The following is an 18,855-nucleotide window of genomic DNA, read 5'->3' on the forward strand; positions in this document are numbered from 1 at the left end:
ATCTGCTTATTTTAACTCTTCAATATATCTTCCACATAATATCCCTTTCGTCTTCCTTTTTGTCATCCAAATTGCAACTTCCTCCAAAATTAAAATGACATCTTCGGCTTCTAGCTCAAAACAAGCAAGATTTGAAAGAAAACTTCAGCTGTGTAGAAACAACAATCGAGAAACCCGCACTATTCAAGTAATTATGGTCAATTACAAACAATATTCCACTCAACAATTTGCATTATTTGTTCTTTCCTTCAACGAAACTATTTCATTTAAATTTTATACTCTACAATGAAAAATTAATATACTTCTGTACTCATGAAAAATTATTTCTCTCTAAACAATTGTTTCACATATGTCTAATATCCAATACCAATTTCAACTATAATAATAAATTAAAAATGTTTACTATTTTTATAATTGTTTGTATCAAGTAAGACTTTGAAAGAATTATATAGTTAAAATATTAATTTTTCGTTTCCAAATTTTATAATTTGTAACCAATTTTTAGTAACATGGAATATTTTTAAACATATTTTATCTGTTTTTATACATCAAACTTATTAGCAATTAAAAACAAATATATACGTTTACTGGGGAAAACAAATATATACTATTTTATTTTAATTTTGTAACAATATTTGTAGGGTTACAAGAAAATCAACTTCGAAGTTAATGTAAGGGTGCTTCAACTCAACAGAGAAAACGAGGAAGACGGTTACAAATATTCAATCTTACACCTGCTATACAAGATCTACTTATAAAACAAATTTATTCCTATTATTAAATTTTTATGTTTAATTAAACTCACAAATTCTCATTTATGTATAAATAATACATGTGTCTACACCATTGATTGATTCAGTAACAACGTTTAACCCAAACAAAAGAGTTGCATTGCTATAAGTCTCAAATGGTAGGTGACTTTATAATTTTATCTTCAAATCTTTGACTGAAATTATATGCCTTCATTTCATTAGGATGTAAGTTCATAATACTTTATCATTTTCATAGTTTATTAGAAATTACATTTATAATGATACTTTTCATTTATTATTTACTTATGAACTATATTGTCTTATTGTATATCTCAGAATTGTTTGCATTTTTAACAAAAATGCATAGGAATTTGTTTTATTTTCCAAAAATATTTGTAGGCTTACAACAAATTCACTCTGCCTCTAATTAGTAAGATTTTTCAAATCAAGTAACCAAACGATGGAGAGCACAAATATCATTTAATCGAACATATACTGTTGAAGGTAAATTTCATCCTAAACTATAGAATTTTTACGATTAGTTGAATTTAAATAAAAAAATTATATATATATATATCATACAAGTTATCTACTCAATGTTTTTTTATGACAATCTTCGTACTTAAAAATTGCCATTTAAATTATTTTTTTACAGGATGTAAACTTGCAAGTCAAAATGAAGGTTCTTGCACAAGACTTACTATACAAGGAGGACATTCACAATCATTGATTCATACGCCTTCTATACAAGGTATGTTTGACATTCGGTTGGAAACGGTTTGGTTCGGAACCGATTCTGGTCGACCCTATTTTGAAAAGAAAAAAATTTGAAATTTAAAAAATAAAGTCATAAAAATCAATTTGGTTCGGTTTGAAAATGGTTCGGTTCTGTTCGGAAACGGTTCGATTCGGTTCTTAAACTGGTTCTAAAAACCGATTCGGTTCTTGAACTGATTTTTAAAAACTGATTATTTTAAGGGCGATTCGGTTCGGTTTAGTTTTTTAGTTATTTTGCACACCCCTAATTTTACGTTAATATTTACTAAAATTCCCTTGACATTCAGAGTTATAAATCTGATATATAATGTTACATATAATATGATAGTCACATTTGTTCATTTACTTGGAATTTAAAAGATTGTATTTATTTATTTATATTTTATTTTATTTAGTATTATATATATATATATTTTTGGATGTTACACATATTTTCGTCAAATTTTATTTTTATGTATTTTACAATCTTTAGGGTATAATATTAATATCAGCATGTAATAAAAATTATTCCACCATAACCCCCTGTGCATCGCAGGGTTAAAATATTAGTTTAAAAAAAAAGAATATTTCAAAAAAAATTGATACAACTTAAAAAAAGTTTCTCCTACGAGTTTTTGGTTTTTCTTTATTATAAAAAAACTTTTTTATTATAAGAACTTTTGTAAAAATCTATTTGACTTAACTTCTACTTCTAAGGAAAAGAAAAGGTAAAAAAAAAAGACCTCCTAGGCAGGAACTAAATTTAATCTCCTTCCATCCTTGATCTCAATTATATTAAATTGTTCTAATATATTAATTATATGAATCATTAAATACAAATAAAATTAATGATTAAAATTAGATATAAATTTTATTATTTTTATATTAATTAATAAGACAATCATTTCCTATCGATTTTATCTCTTATATTAAAAAATATCAAAGTTCTTTATGTAATTTCAAATCACAATTAGTTTATATTTTGATAAAACAATTTTAAATAATTGATATTAAAAAATTTATTTTGTATTTAAATTAATATTTTATTGAATTTAGAATAATTATTTTATTTGAATGCTAAAATGAAATCACTTTTTAAAGTTTAAATATAAGTATATTTTTAAAAAATTATTAATTTCATATTTAAAATTTGTACAATCAGTAGAGATATAAAATAAATAAATAAATAAATATTGTTTCTCGAAAATAATTTAACTTTAAAAATAAATAATTCAAAAAAATAACTAAACATCTTCAGTTATCGCGCGTTCCCATTTTTTATGCCGCAAAGATTATTTTGGCACAAAACAAAGAGGCTCTATATAATTTAGACTATATTGATGATAAATCAAAATTAACCTCATTTTTTTTAGAAAGGTTATACTTACAATTTTATTTTATTTTTACAATCTTTTACAATTATATCTTATCACCGTTGATTTCTGTCAATCAACGGTTATCATTTATTGTGAATTAATAATTAATTAATGAGTTTAATTTACTAAAATGATAACCGTTGACTGACGAAAATCAACACTGATAAGATATGGTTGTAAGAGGTTGTAAAAAAAAAGGTTGTAACTATAACCATGCTCTCTTTTTTATACGGAAAATAAAATTATTTTAAAAACGTTAAAATTCACTTTCTTGATTTCTTTTAAAGAAATATAAGTACAGTATTGAGCACTATGAATATAAAAAAAAACTGCATGTTAAAATTAGAAAATTTATGCACAAAAACACGTATTTGACAGTGTGGTTGAGTGCACGTCAACAGTTAGCGTAATCGATAAAATATAAGCCTGCTACTAACACGAAATTTAGATACGAGCTCTCTTTTTTTAATGCACGGTCCATCTTTGTTTACGCATATATATATATATATATATATATATGGAAAAATATTTCTCCGACAACTTGAGATAAATTTATCTCCGGCCATTCTAAAATTATGTCGTTTTATTTATTTATTTTCTTATATTATTTGATTCACCTTTGAATGGTTATGATTCTCTTTTTCTCTCTCTTCTTTTATCATCATTGATCCATCTTTGAATGGTTATGATTTAGTTGCCGGACATAAAATTATCTCAAGCAGCTTGAGAAATGATAAGCTCATATATATATATATATATATATATATATATATATATATATATATATATGGGTTTTATAAGAGTTATGTTGTTAGAAAAGTGATTGTGTAATGTTATAGGGATTCGTCTTGCGTGCTATAATTTTTTTTTTCTTCAAAAAATGTGGACCCCACAAAATATTGTGTGTAAGAAAGTTTATTGTGTCATGTTAAATGACAAATGCCATGACAGTGCCATAGAAAATAATCCATAACCAATGAATTCTATTAATTGTTTGCTACTTCAACACATTGCATGGCTTCACCAACGCTGGTAAATAGTTTATCCAGTAATCAAATCCATGCAATATTAGTAAAAGTATGATCAAGCGACAATTTCAAGTCATCCTGAAACCTTCGCTTTTTTTTTTTTTGAAATATTCTGATCGGTTCATTGCTTTGCAACTAATCCGATTCGGGTCCAGGATTAATACTTGAAACCCCTTCCAAAGGTGGTACTGGAGAGATTCGAACACATGCTCCCCACCTCCTTAGCTCCCATGCGCCAACTGAGCTACCACCATTTGGTGAAACCTTAGCCTTTTAATCCTTTTGATGTAAAAGGAAAAGTTTTTATTAGAATAATGCAAAAATTAAAGATTTTATTAAAATAATGCAGCATGGTGTGCATTCGTCCATACACTTCCAAATATTGCTAGGAGGTAGGAAGTGAAGAATCGGGGAAGTTCATTTTAACACAGTTAATCTTTGAATACGAGAATTCACCCATTTGTAGTAAATATTCTGGCATAATTTACAAATAAGTTCTTTTTGCAAGATAATTACTTTTTCAAAGCCTATACCACCTCAATTTATATAAGGGTCAATTATCTTAAAAATTTAATTCGTTAACCCTATTAGTTTTTATCTCTCACAGTCATAATATCTCATGGTTTACTTTATATCACTTTTTTTTTTTTGTAAATAAAGAGGGGCTAAGCCCCAGAAACAGAAAGAAATTACAAATCAGAAACTAACAAGCTAGACATATTTCTAGCATCAGCAACTATAAGTTCCATCAACTGAGGAGGAGGATCTTTAAAAATCTTGAAATGGAGATTATTAGTCTGCCCAGCTTTAGCTAACCAATGAGCACATTTGTTGTTTTCTCTCTTGGTATGAACAAGATGAATAGTCCAATCTGCTTTTAACCATAATCTCAATCTGCTAGTGACTTGAGAGTCCCTAGGATCTTCATGCTGCTCCTTTAACATCTGGATGGCTTGGCTAGAATCACATTCTAGCTCTATTCTTTTTAATCCTGTTCCCCAAAGCAGTTCCAAACCTTTCAGTAATCCCCATAATTCTGCATCAAGAGAATTGCAGGAACCTAAATTACAATAGAAGCTTCCCAAAAAGGATCCATTGTGATCTCTTAATATACCACCACAACTAGCTTTTTTCATGCCACTAGAAGAAGCTCCATCACAATTCAACTTAACCCACCCTTGCTTGGGGGCTGTCCAAACGCTATCGTTGGAATCACCACGGCGCTGATAAATTCGGGCTTGCAGAATCTGTTGGACAAACATCCAAATTGAAGCCTGTGATTGCTCATCATGACAGAAATGATCTTCATGGATCTCTAAATTTCTCCACTTCCACAAAAACCAACAAGTAGTAAAGAAAATATCCCTCCAGTCCTTCACTTTATTGAAGGACCACATGTTATCGATATTTAAAGTCAACCAATCCTGCAAATTCGAATTCATAAAGGAATTGGGTATCGAACCTGTAAACCAAGATTGCCAAATTTTCCTAGCATGTCTACAATCACGAAGAACATGAATAATAGTTTCCTCATGATTTGGACAATTGGGACAGACATTTGAACCTCCGCTCCACTTACTGGTTCTGCTGCGCACTGAAAGTTTAGCAAGCAAAGTCATCCACATAAACACTTTCACTCGTTCTGGTCCATTCCACGACCAAACTTTTTTCCATAAGCTAGTGTGAACATCTGCTGGGAAGTTCATAAGATTACAGTAAGCGACCTTAACCAAAGAAGTTGAGTGATGATTATTGATCCAAACTAATCTATCCTCCCCATTCCTTGGAATAAGCCTGAGATGATTTGTTACTGCATCAGCCAAATCTGACTCCAGAAATTGATGAACAACTTCAAGACGGAAACCATCATCCACCATGTAATCTGCAATTGATTTCTGACTCTCCTCCCACGGCACCTGATTGCTCGACAACTGTTGCAAATTTTCCTCCCATCCCAACCAGTTATCAGTCCAAAGCTTTACTTCAGAACCATCTGCTATTTCCCATCTAAGACCAGCAAGGAAATTACTCCAACATTTAGCAAGATCACGCCAAAGTTTAGAGTCATATGATTTTGCCTTTATACCTCTCCTTAAGTCTTGACCTCTACCATACTTGGCTACTAAAATCTTAACCCATAAATCATCTTTCTTAGTTAACACCTTCCACGCCAGTTTATGAATATAAGCTTCATTTTGGAGTCGAAGGTTAATTATTCCCAAACCACCTCTATCTTTGGGTTTATACATTTGATCCCAAGCTACTAAATGAGCCCGCCTTCTGCTATCCTGATCTCCCCAAATGAAAGCCCTTTGTATCTGCTCAATTTCATCACAAAACGTTACTGGTAAAAGACCATTCTGCATATGGAAAGAAGGGATTGCAGCAATGACCGATTTCACCAAAGTAACTCGACCAGCAAAAGAAAGGCAATGGCTTTTCCAACCATCCAGTTTTGAACGTATCCTATCCTTGATAGCTCCATAGTCTGCTTTAATATATCTCCCTTGTTTAACAATAGAGCCTAAATATCTGCCAATACTAGAAGTGCGCTTAAAGCCCATTCTGTTGACAATCCTTGTAGCAACTTGAGTATCAGTATTCGGGGAAAAATAAATCAAAGATTTATTTGCACTAACACTTTGCCCCGTATCTGCTTCCGCAAAGAGAATGATATCATCTGCAAATAAAAGGTGGGATACACTCGGCCCTCTTCTGCAGACTCTAATAGGCTTCCACGAACCCATAGTCACTTTTTCAGCGATCAAGTGGGAAAGCTTCTCAACACACAACACAAAAATATAAGGAGATATTGGATCCCCTTGACGAATTCCTCTCTGAGGAACTATGCAATCCGAAGCCACACCATTTATCAAGACCCTCGAACGATTAGAAGTTATAGAAGCCATTATAACACCAATCATCCAATCAGGAAACTGAACTTCAATAAGCACTTTATAGATAAAACTCCAACTGAGTTTATCATAAGCTTTTTCAAGGTCCAGTTTGATTGCCATTGTACCTTTCTTTCCTTTTACTCTCCCCATAGAATGAACCAGCTCCTTTGCTACTATAATATTATCCTGAAGCTGACGATTTGGCACGAAGCTAGCTTGGTAAGGAGAAACTAAATTCTCCATTGTAAGCTTAAGCCTATCCACAATGATCTTGCTCATACCCTTATAAATGACATTACACAAAGAAATAGGCCTGAATTGAGAAACATACATTGGCTTAGGAACTTTGGGGATCAAAGTGATCAGAGTACCGTTGACTTCCTCAATGCTGGAAGGGTTTTCTGCATAATACTTGATATCTCTCCAAATCTGTTCACCAATAAATTCCCAGTTCTTTTTGTAGAATGCCGCGGTATAGCCATCCTCCCCTGGAGCTTTCGAATCTTTCATAGAAAAGAAAGCTCGTCTGACTTCATCTTTTGAAATTGGAGCACCTAAGTTAACAGCAGTCTCATCGTCCACCTTTGGCCAAAGAGTCTGGACCCAAGGACGATCATGGTTTTCTTCAGAAAATAGTTTAGAGAAGTAAGCATTTATTACCCGTGCAATGTTGTGATCTTCTCTAATCAAGTTTCCAGCATCATCTTTCAACTCCAAGATCTTGCTCCTTCTACGTCTAACAATTGTTTTCGTATGATAGTACTTTGTATTCCTATCTCCTTGAGCTATCCAAGTAGCACGAGACTTTTCAAACCACAAAAGTTCCTCCTGTTCTAAAACTTGTTCAAGTTCACCCCTTATCTTGCCTTCAATCTTTTCCAAATGGCTTTTATTCTGCTCAGAAATTGCCCTCTGGATACCTTCAAGCCTACCAATCAACCTGTTCTTCTTATGATGGATATTACCAAACACATCTTTATTCCACTGCTTAATAAGAGGAGTGAAATCACGAAGACTATCAACTGTTCTTTGATCCTGACGCCAGTTTTCCTTGATGAAATTGTTAAAAAATTGATGATCCAACCAAAAAGAATGAAAACGGAAAGGGCGTTCCACCCCATCAACTTTGCTTGGCTCTAAGGTAATAAGGATAGGATTATGGTCACTGTTAATACGAGGAAGCACTCGAACCTGGCCTTCATGAAACATCAACCTCCATTCAGCATTGCTACAAGCTCGATCTAAACGTTTAAAGACTCTATCTAAATGAAGAAATCTTGGTCCTCGCCATGTAAATTTAGAACCTATTCCTTCAAGATCAATCATCTTTATATCAGTTAGAAGAGAAGCAAATTTATTACATCTGCTAGTATCAACTGGAGCACCACCACGTTTCTCACTTGGAAAGGCAATTTCATTAAAATCACCTGCAATTAACCAAGGAACCGAGATATCTTCTGATAACTGAAGTAAATCATCCCAAAGTCTCTTCCGAATTTCTTCTCTAGGACTTGCATAGATAACAGTATAAAGAAAAGCTTGATGATCTGCCAATGTAACACGAACATGAATAAATTGATGGGTCTGTTTTAATGCTTGAACCTGACACCTATCATTATTCCATAGTAACCAAAGACCTCCCGTAAATCCATGAGCATCCTCCACTATTGAATTATTAAAACCCAGCTTTTTTATTATCTGTTTTGCTTTTGAACCACTTACTCGAGGTTCAAGAATAGCTGCCACCTCAATCTTATGCCTTCGAACCATCATTTGAAACGTTGATTTGAAGCACTTTTTAGCCGCCCCGCGGCAATTCCATGTAACTAAAGACATTAATCAATGGTAATTTGGCAGGATTGTGGGTCCACTGCCATCCCATTGTCATTGCACTGAGTTTCAGATTCTGAAATCATCTCCACCTCAATATTGAGCTTATGGTTTATTGGGATATGCTTTCCTTTATCTCTACTTGGATCAGGCGCTTTTGGTTGGGACAAGCCATGATCTAAGCCGTTGATATTTTGACCATCCTTATCCACCTCCATTTGATAACAATCTTTGTTATAATCAGCAACAGTACTCCTAGCCACCATGGAATCTCCACCGCTTTTACCTCCAATGTCCTTACTATTATGAATCGCAACTTGCCTCCTCAAGTTCGTTGTATTATTGTTTGAGGTACCTCTGTCAACTATCTTCCCATTTATTTGATTTTCTTTTTCATGACCTGTCGTAATCCCACTTAACGTAAATCGGTTGGGGTGTTCCTGTAATTCAACATTAGGACGGCTTCTAGGGTTTCTGTGTTTGGACCCTTGAGATGTACTAATATCAATATTAACAGGAGGGCCCACCATATTGACGTCATTTATAACAGCATCCGGATTAGTCGCTGGGATATCATGAGTAATATCATCTTCATTAGAGCCCATTAAAGCAGCGTAACGGGAATTTGATTGATTATCAATCATAACCGGCTGATTTGATTGCGGTTGATTACTCCCTTGATTACTCCATTGATTATTCCCTTGATTACTCCCTTGATTATTCCCTTGATTATTGATTCCCTTGATTACTCCCTTGATTACTCCCTTGATTACGCCTTGATTCCCTTCGAACCGGTTCCTGCTTCCTGTTGTCCGCCATTGGAGTTTGAATTTTTGATCGACGTTGACGTTGCACCACCATCCAAGGACCTAATCCATTTTTCTGAAACTCAGCCTCATCTTTTTTCCCGTCTTGATTTTGCTGATTATCCTTTCCTTCAACTGGTATCTCAGGACAACAATCTTTACTATGTCCATAGCGCCCACAATGGAAACAAATAAGGCCTAAACCTTCATATTCTATCTGTTTAGTTGCTCCGTCCAACACATATTCACCCTTCAAAGGCTGAGCAAGATCCAGTTCCACGCAAATTCGAGCAAACTGTCCTCTTACATGCTCATTAGTTGTCTTATCGATCTTCAACATTTTACCTAGCCAGTTACCAATACGGCGGAAAAAGGCTTCATCATAATACTCCAGTGGGATACCCGGTAATCGCACCCAAGCTGCAATCTTCATCACACTTGCAGCATTTGGTCTAAAAGCTGGCTCCCAACGTCGGAGTGATAAATAATGGCCTAAAATAATCCAAGGACCACCATTTAGAGCAAAAAGAAGATCATCTTTGTTGCTAAATTGCACCACATAGAATCCATTACCTACATCTGTAACGTTAATCTTTCCAGCTCTAGCCCATAGTATTTCAATCTTCTTTTTCATGAAAGCCACTCCTGTATTCCTTCCAAGTAGTTTTACAATGAGAGCTTTTTCCCAAACCTTCAGCATTCTTGTTCTTGCTTTTCTAGTACAACCAAAATGAGTTCTACCATCTTCCTCTGTCCACATTTTAATCCCACCATAATTCACATCCTCTTCCTCCGCAGGTGCACTTTGATCAACATTTTCTTCCAAATTCCAATCCATTCCTTCCCAGTCATCTGTTTCACCATTGTGTTGCATGAGCATCTCTCGCCAATAGATCAATTGTTCAATTTCAAAAAAGTACAACAGCTTTGACATTCACCCACATGCGAAAATCTGAGATATTGTGTATTTGTATTAGTTTCTATTCTACAATGTCGGCGGTCAATGTAAATAAGTTATTTATTTTAAGTTTAAAACGATGTCATTTTGAGGCGGAAATCGAGATATTTTTATAATTATAATTTATTTCAAAGTTATAGTTATCTTTCTTATTATAATATTTTAATCTTTCAACGCAAAACGACGTCATTTTGAGAGTGAACATAGATAACTTATCTCCATTCACTATAGAAATATTAAAGCCTTTTGCAATATGAATGGATATTCTCATGTTTTAATTAACATGACCATGTCATGTGACCATATCATACGGGGAATCAGAATCATAAAAATATAGATCAATGATGATAAAAATATATATTAGAATAAGTAATTATAAAGTGCCTTGAATCCTCTCTTTTTTAAGCTAGAAGCTACTTATAAGCATAAGCTAGGCCAAACAGGTTTTGAAAAAAGCTCTTATAATGAAAAACTCTTTTTTTATAATGAAGAAAAAAGCTGAAATCTAAAAGCTCCAAGGAGGAGCTTTTTTTAAGATCTTATCTATTTTTCTTGAATTGTGTGCTTTTTTTTTTTAAATGAAGAGTTATAAAGATAGAGAGAGAAATAATTTTCTTGAAACATGTGTTTTTAAGTAATTTTTAAGCTAAATTTTTTATGCAATTATCAAACAGCTTTTAGCTTCTTTTATTAACTTTTTTTTTTTTTTAACTTTAGCTTATAAGTAACTTTTAGCTTAAAAATAAGAGGATCCAAACAGGCTCAAAATCATCACTGTTAATTCATTTTTATATGGTTAAAAATATATCACGTGATATTATCATATTAAGCAAAATATGAGAGTATCCATCTCCATCTTACAACTCTTGAGAACGATAAGAAAATTGATAACGGTTGCATTGAATTCAAAAAAGAGACAGCGCCGATGACTTTCACACATTCGTTGTATTTGAATGTGTTCTGATTTTTTTCTTCTTCTTAAAACTGTTTTGTATAATATTATGTAAAAAAAATATTTTTTGTTTTTTTGTTTTGAAAATTAAAGTCAAAACACAAAATAAACATGTTCTCTAAATTTGATTCTAAACACAAAAATAAAAAATTAATATTTCAATTTCAATTTTATAAAATTGGCATTATCAAACGTGTTTTTTTTTTTTTCTGGAAACCAAAAAATTATTTTTAAAAACAGTATTTAAACAAGAACTAAATTATAGGGTAAGTTAACTTCTTCCTCACACTGCATCCTCTTTTTACTTTGTGAATTGATTCAATATCCCAAAAAATAGAAGGAAAAAACAGCACATTCACATTTATGGAAGTGTGCTTGGGTTCCATTAAATTATTTTCTTAAAAAAAAAGTTAGTCGTATCCCTGATGCTCAAATTTTAAAACAAAATAAAACATAAGCCATCAATTTTATTCGCAAATTCTATATTAAAAAATTATAATTCAACCAAAGTTAAACAATTATATTGTAATTAATAAAAAATTAAATAAAATACTTTCAATCAATTAAATATGAAGAATTTGACTTAAAAAATATTAGTGTTAAACAATTATACTATAATTCACAATTCGTAACCATAGCTTTGTGTAAAAAAAAAAAAACTAATTCAACCAAGTTGTTCACCTTAAAGTTACACTATTCTAAAAAATAATTTTGAAAAGCAATTATACTCTACGGGTAAAAAAGTCAATAAATTGATGCGTTAAAATAAAGTAAAAAATTATTCTCATATTACATGAGATAAGTTTTCTTTCTTACATACTTTTTCGATCAAGTGATGAAGTCCACAAACTTATCTCTATAATATGAGATAACTTATCTCTTTTAACATGAGATTAATAAAATCTTAAAATAAAACTTAAAAATTACTCATGTTATATTAGAACAATTTCTTCTTCTAAAATTTTTAGCTAATTGAAAAGAGAAAAAAAAAATTTAAGTGAAACCCACGTACCCACATATTTATTATTTGTATAGAAGAAAAAAATGTTCAGAAGCCATTAACTCATAAAATAAATGGAAAGGAGGGTGCAATTTCCAAGGCACTATGTGGATCAGCAGGATTTAGTACGATGCGGGGAAAACGACAAAATAAGGTTTGCATCAGCAAAGAGTTCTGTTTAAAACTGAAGAAACGGGTAAAGAAAAGTAAAAAGGTGCAGTACAGAATTCAAGGATGCAAACACTAGTTTCCAGAGATCGACAACATTTTCTGTGCAACCAAGCAACCACACCAGCATTATTCCCGGGAAGAAAATGCATAAGGTTGACGCCATCGCTGTTCACGATGTTTGCGGAGTATGATGGTGATGATAAATAGTGCGAGAACAGAATAGAAGCAACCTGTGTATCTTCCAAAACAATAAAAAATAAAATAGAAGCAACCTGTGACACAACAACACAAGTATTTTTGTAAATAAATATGTTTTTGCTTATATAGTTGGATGATCTAAGATTGCGTTACGAAATACTCTTAATTTTTTTAGTGTGTTTGAAGGCATCTATCTATCTATACGAGTTATCAACGTCTATTTCTTCCTATTGAAGAAAAGAATAAGAATCGAGCTTCACGCATAGAGTAATTTACAAATTATCTATCTTCCCCGAATCCCCCCCCTCCCCCGATGCACTGAATTAAACAAATTGTCCAAACACAGAAGTAATAGATAATTCAAGTCAAGCAAACAACCTATAAATAACAAATACGAATAGAATCATCTTACTACAATATTATTGCGAATAAGCAACAATATATTTCTAACTTTATTTTATTCATATTAGTAAAACCCATCCCTTGCAATAAAAAGTAGAAGGGGATAGGATGACTGTTACAGTTTTACAAGCTTTGAATCCTCATTCTTTCTAGAGAATTAAAAATTTTACATCAAATAAAAAGCCGGAAAAAAAGAAAAAAAGAGTTCAAAATTTCATGGGTTTTCAAGCAATTCAGCTGCCAAACCAGTAACGACCTTAACCCCAGACTGTGAGATTTTGGGCTTGAGCTCCGGTGGCTTCCATTTTGACTCACCCAACTCGTCACGGATCGGTTCAAACTCGTCGTCAGCACCACCACGCGATGTGGTTCGCGTGTAAGGGGAGAGCCATTTTGCTCTAACGAATTCGACTTTTCTCCACGGCGGAACGTGCATGCCCTTCTTCTCCAGACTCAGCTTCGCTGCCTCCGATGCGATGGCCACGATACTCTGCAGCCGATCACACTTGCCAACGAATACGCACGGAAGGGTTTGGAGGATCGCCTTGTACGTCTTGGTCGATCGAGCAATCTCGAATTCTGATCTGAAGTCAACGTCCACTATCACCCTCTCCTTTCCGATTATCACATCAATGTATTCATAGTCTCCTAAAAATAATAAAAATAAAACTTATCAATAAAGAAATAAATATATAATAATTTTATATTTATAGAGAGAGAGAAAGTACCAGCTGGAGAGAAAGGGGTTTTTTCCCAGCGAGATTTGCAGAGTGAAGCATCGTATCCGAGAGCCAACAAACCCTCGGTAACGATCTTTCTGCAATCTTCTTTGCGCTTGCACATCGTTTTGTTATTATCAACGATCTTAGTTGTGTCCGCTAGCAAATTCCTTTCACAAACACTCGCACATGCCACCAAACCCTGTCCAAAATCGTAAGAAAACTTTTATTATCTTGTGGCGAAAAAAAAAAAAAAAACTACACGCTCAAAACGCAGTGTAATTACCTTAAGGATTTCGGAAGCTTCACCGGAGGAAGAATAGGTGGACTCGCCGAAACCACCAAGCGCGTGTGATTCGGCGTCTGAACTATCGTCGCAGTTCCCGTTGAAGAAGTTGCAGCGGTTACGTCCACTCCTGACGGAAACTGAGTGCTTCTCGTGATTCTCTTCCATGAAATTCTGCACCATTTTCGCTAGACACACCGAGCTCGGTTCGAGATCAATGGAGCCTTTGTTCGAGCCGTCCTTGCCGAAATGCTGCTCCTCCCCGGCGATCTTGTCCGCCGCTGAATTCCTGAGAACGCCGGAGAACTGGCGCTCGAAAAGCCGCTTTAAATTTAAGCGCGACTTGAGAACTGGCTTGACCGGCTCATGCCTAGTCCCCTCTGCAGCGACGTGAGAATCGATTGGTTGAATCTTCATCGTGAAAGGCATCACCGCGATGATGATGATCGCTCCAGAACTGAATCGCAAAGTCTCTCAACTCTAGGTCTCGTTCATTTCCGAAACTCGAGTTTTCAGAACATAGAACAATGTTGAAAATTAAGCTAATTAAATCTCTGAAATTCTGCGGAAGCAGAACCGGTTTTCTCAATTTCAAAATTCAAATGACGGAAAACTTTGCAGTAGTTGACTTCAAAGTTGGAACAAAAAAATTAAGCAAAATGAGAAAGATAAAAGACGAAAAAATAATAAAATAATAAATGCAATTTTGGCAAAACTGTAGACGCTGAAACCGGAGAGAGAACGAGTCTTCTTTTGTTTTATTTTCTCTGTTTATTTTATAGAGATAATTTGAGTCAGGTTTGCGAGACTAAGCATGGAATAACTTGAAAACTCTTCTAAGTAACGTCGCTTTTGCTTAGGGTTTCTACCAGATACGATTAGAGTTCCATAAAGTCAGGTTGTTCCCTAGGAAATCAAGATCAACAGCGACGGCAGGAGCATCCATAAACTCCGGCACGCGGTTGAATTTTCCGACGATTCTGGCGCCGGCGACGAGGGGAGATTGAAAGGAGAAGGTTGCTTGCTTGCTTGCTTGTTTGTTTACAAGCGCAGCGGCGGGCGGAGAGAGGATAAGGAACAAAATGAGAAGGCGTTGGACTATATATAAAGGCAACGAAGAGAGAAGAGAGAAAATGCCACGAGTAAGTCCTACGTGGCGGTTTAGAGTGCGCGGTGACGTCATGCTATGAGGGTACTGAATACCGAGAATGTCCTCCTAATTTGCGAACGACGAAGTCATTCACGATGGTGGCATGGGTTGGGACTTGCTCTTTTTGGGTGAGACAGTGCCGTGGCGCGTGACTCTGACGTGACAAATAATACCCCTGGTCTCGTGCAAAAGCAACAGTTTCATAAGGACAAAAATGATGTCCAGGAGGGTTAATAAGCTCAAGGGTAGTTTTGTCATATGAGGCATCCCTCTTCTGAACGGTGGTTGGGGTTTACGGAATGACTAAATTGCCCCTATGTCAGTAATCTTCGGTTTGGTTCAATGTCAATTTCGTGTTGATGAAGCTTTGTGCAGTTTCACGGAAAATGTGATGGTAGCGAGAGGGTGAACTTTTAAAATGTTGGAAAACAGCGAGGGGAGCGGTCGAAGGAATTTTCCTGACGTTACTCTAGGTATATTTATTCAGTATATTAAAGAGATTTATTAGTTTTATGTGAGAGAAGATGTATCCGGCCATACAAATAAACATGTAATGGGTTCCATTAAAAATAAATAAGGCTCATTATTTTTTTAAATAAGTAGGAGAAAGATATTATCTAAGGTGACATAAGACTAATAAAGCCCTAGATTAAATTAATTAAAAATAGAAGAAAATAACAAGAGTTTATGTTTCATTTTAGGAAAAAAGTATCTAATGTTACTTTGACAACTTTGTCTAATGTTCGTCAAAACGACGTCATTTTGGGGTTGAAAAATTAAAAAATTAGAATGATAAAAACTATTATAACCCTGAAATAAATTAAAATTATAAAAACACCATAATTTCCGCCCAAAACGATATCGTTTTGATGAACATTAGATAAAATAACTTTAAAAAAAAACAAACCCTTCATCTTATAATGTAATTTTTTTTGTTTCATCTAGGATTTTAAGTCGGGTCGACTAAGGTTTTAATAATTCAGTGCTCTTGGATCCGCTATACTCTTAAATCGTTTTCGATCGGTTGACTCGGCCAAATCTTAGTGACTCGATGGATCATATGAAACCCGACAAGTCAAGTTGTTTTATAAAAAAAAAAATCATTTTGTTTATGTCAAAAAAGAAGACCCTAAAATCCTAAGCTCTTAACTTCAACTATCACTCTCATTGTGCCCCATAAGCCAGTCCCAGAACCGTTCGCATGGTTGTTGCCATTGCTGGAGCGACTGTCGCCGTCACTGCTAGAGGTTGAATCGGTTGTTGGTTGTCCCAGTTAGAGGTTGAATCTATTGTTGGTTGGGACTCGTGATCGTTCAAATTGTCCCTCTTTCAGTCTCTTTTAATTTACTAAATATGATATATATGTTTAATCTCGTAATGAATATGAGTCTGCAAGTTATATTTTCTTGCACCATGTTAATGAATCCAAGTCTGAAAGTTAATGAATCTGAGAAAACATTACTTTTGCTATCATAAGAAATCCATGCTTTCAATCAGTACCGATTGGTGATAACTTGCTATTGAATCTGAGTCTGCGTTGATAACTTGATACCAATTAGTGACAAGCTTGCTATTGAATTTGAGTCTACTTTGATACCAATTGGTGATTGTTTAAGTCTTCATGTACTTGATTTATTGTTTGTTGATGTATTTATATACTTGATTTATGTTTATGCATATTTATTTTCACCGAGATGTCATCCACTGAACTTGATTCAACACCATTGTCCCAAGATATATCATCTCAAAATTCATCTAAAACTGTTATAATACGTAAGTACTGCAATAAAGCTATGATAGGAGATGAGATTAATTGGTTAAAGAATCATTTGGCAAGAGAAAAAGGGCAAGTTGTGCTATGTAAAAAATTCTCCCGCAACCACTCTATCAGGTCGCCTGAGAAGAAAGACCAACTAACGAAGCAAGCAGACAGAAGAGAGAGAGGAGGGGCATTTTGGTCCAAAAATAGTTGAAATTCTTTCCTATCACTTGAGAATCCAATTCTTAGATGGTATTTTCAATCACATTTGGCACACAAATAAAAATCCCAAAAAAATCAAATTTTTGAAAAAAATTTCACAAAGAGCATATCAAACATAGGCTAATACGATTGCCACCTTCACATTTTCATGAATCTCAAATAAAACCATCTACCAAACACTCTCATGGCATCCTAAGAATAAACATTATGCAAATATTTCTAATGAAAATATTATTACTATTAATGTGACTTTTTCTTCCCGTGATTCTTATTAAGGCTTACCTATTCTCGTGTAATATAAGAAAAAAAATCTTATGTTATAGATATATAGTGATGAGATCCACCACTTAAAAAAAATTAAAAAATAATCTGTACAATCATGGAAAGATGTGAAGAAGAAAAAAATAATCTCAATGTAACATAAATATTAATTTGAGTAAATACTCTTTTTGGTCCTTAGCAAATTTCACGATGTCCGCTTTAGTCCCTAGCAAATAAAAAAGCCCATCGTGGTCCCTACAAAATTCAAAATGGACCCATTTTAGACCTTTTAGAGACTAATATGGATCTTTTTTGAATTTATGAGGGACCATAATTTCAACTAAATGGGTCCATTTTGAATTTCTTAGGGACCACGATGAGCCTTTTTTATTTGCTAGGAACTAAAGCGAACATCGTAAAATTTGCTGAGGACCAGAATTGGTATTTACTCTCATAATTTTTTCCTTCTTGTTAATAGGGTTTTGATTTTAACCGATGTGTATTAAAATGTTATCCAATCGTCACCTATTTATATTACGTGGGTGAGTTGGTTGACCACTTAGGGAGGTGGTTATGTTACTCAATAACTCAAAGCAATGAGCTAGGCTACTAGCTAGGTATCTCACGAGAACTAGCTATTATACGCGTCGGGGTTGTGGGGGTATTGTACTAAGTTACTCATATTAGCCATGTTCAAAGTTTAAGGGCAGTGGTCCTCTTCGTATCTATATTTTTTTACTTTTCTTGTAATCATTTTTTAAGGGCAGTGGTCCTCTTCGTATGGTCATCAACGCAATTAATCATTCATATACCCTGTGAGTAAAAGTATGCTTAATACAAATCATATATATTTCCTCACATTTCTTACATTTGAAATAGTGATGAAATTATAATGTATGTATACAAAAGCATTGGTGGAATCAACGTGAAACTTTAATTTTTAATGATCAAATTAATAAAATTTTAATTTTCTAAAGAATCTAATAATATATTTTTGTGTTATCAATGTAGCAAATATTGTTCTTGTTATTTAATAAATTCTATAAAATTTATCATTAATCTTTAATAAAAAAATTTGGGTTTGATATTTGTCTTTTTAAAGAACATAGAGTTATATCATTTTAAGTGAGAGAAAGACAAAAACAATGAAAATCATGGTGAAGAAAGTGGATTTTTTTAATTTAAATTTTAAATAAAAAATAAAAATTTATATTTTTCTCTCATTTAAAATGACATAATTTCAAATCTTTTAAAAGGACAAACATTTGTCCCAATTTTTTTTTTTAAAAAATGTCTTACTATTTTGTATTCTTCTAGTTTTAATAATCCAAC

At 33.6% G+C, this 18,855-nt stretch overlaps 1 protein-coding gene across 1 annotated transcript; it reads right to left on the reverse strand.

The window, feature by feature from the left end:
• Positions 1 to 13,251: 13,251 nt before the first annotated feature.
• Positions 13,252 to 14,560, reverse strand: LOC133311977 (uncharacterized). Its single transcript, XM_061513118.1, has 3 exons — positions 14,132 to 14,560; positions 13,855 to 14,047; positions 13,252 to 13,774 (listed from the first exon to the last, which is right to left on the reverse strand). Exons 1-3 carry the CDS (start codon positions 14,558 to 14,560, stop codon positions 13,341 to 13,343), a joined length of 1,056 nt encoding a protein of 351 aa, XP_061369102.1. The 3' UTR covers positions 13,252 to 13,340.
• Between the last annotated feature and the right edge of the window lie 4,295 nt (positions 14,561 to 18,855).

Source organism: Gastrolobium bilobum, unplaced genomic scaffold, assembly GCF_033153095.1.
Source record: "Gastrolobium bilobum isolate Gb01-03AN ecotype WA unplaced genomic scaffold, APGP_CSIRO_Gbil_v1 utg3226, whole genome shotgun sequence".
In the NCBI taxonomy this organism is placed as follows: Eukaryota; Viridiplantae; Streptophyta; class Magnoliopsida; order Fabales; family Fabaceae; genus Gastrolobium; species Gastrolobium bilobum.

Excerpts from the sequence above, each read along its gene's own strand:
- LOC133311977 (XM_061513118.1), bottom strand. The coding sequence starts at position 14,560 with ATGCCTTTCACGATGAAGATTCAACCAATCGATTCTCACGTCGCTGCA. Across the intron at positions 14,048-14,131 it reads AAGCTTCCGAAATCCTTAAG|GGTTTGGTGGCATGTGCGAG; the intron begins GTAATTACACTG and ends GATTTTGGACAG. Across the intron at positions 13,775-13,854 it reads AACCCCTTTCTCTCCAGCTG|GAGACTATGAATACATTGAT; the intron begins GTACTTTCTCTC and ends TATTATTTTTAG.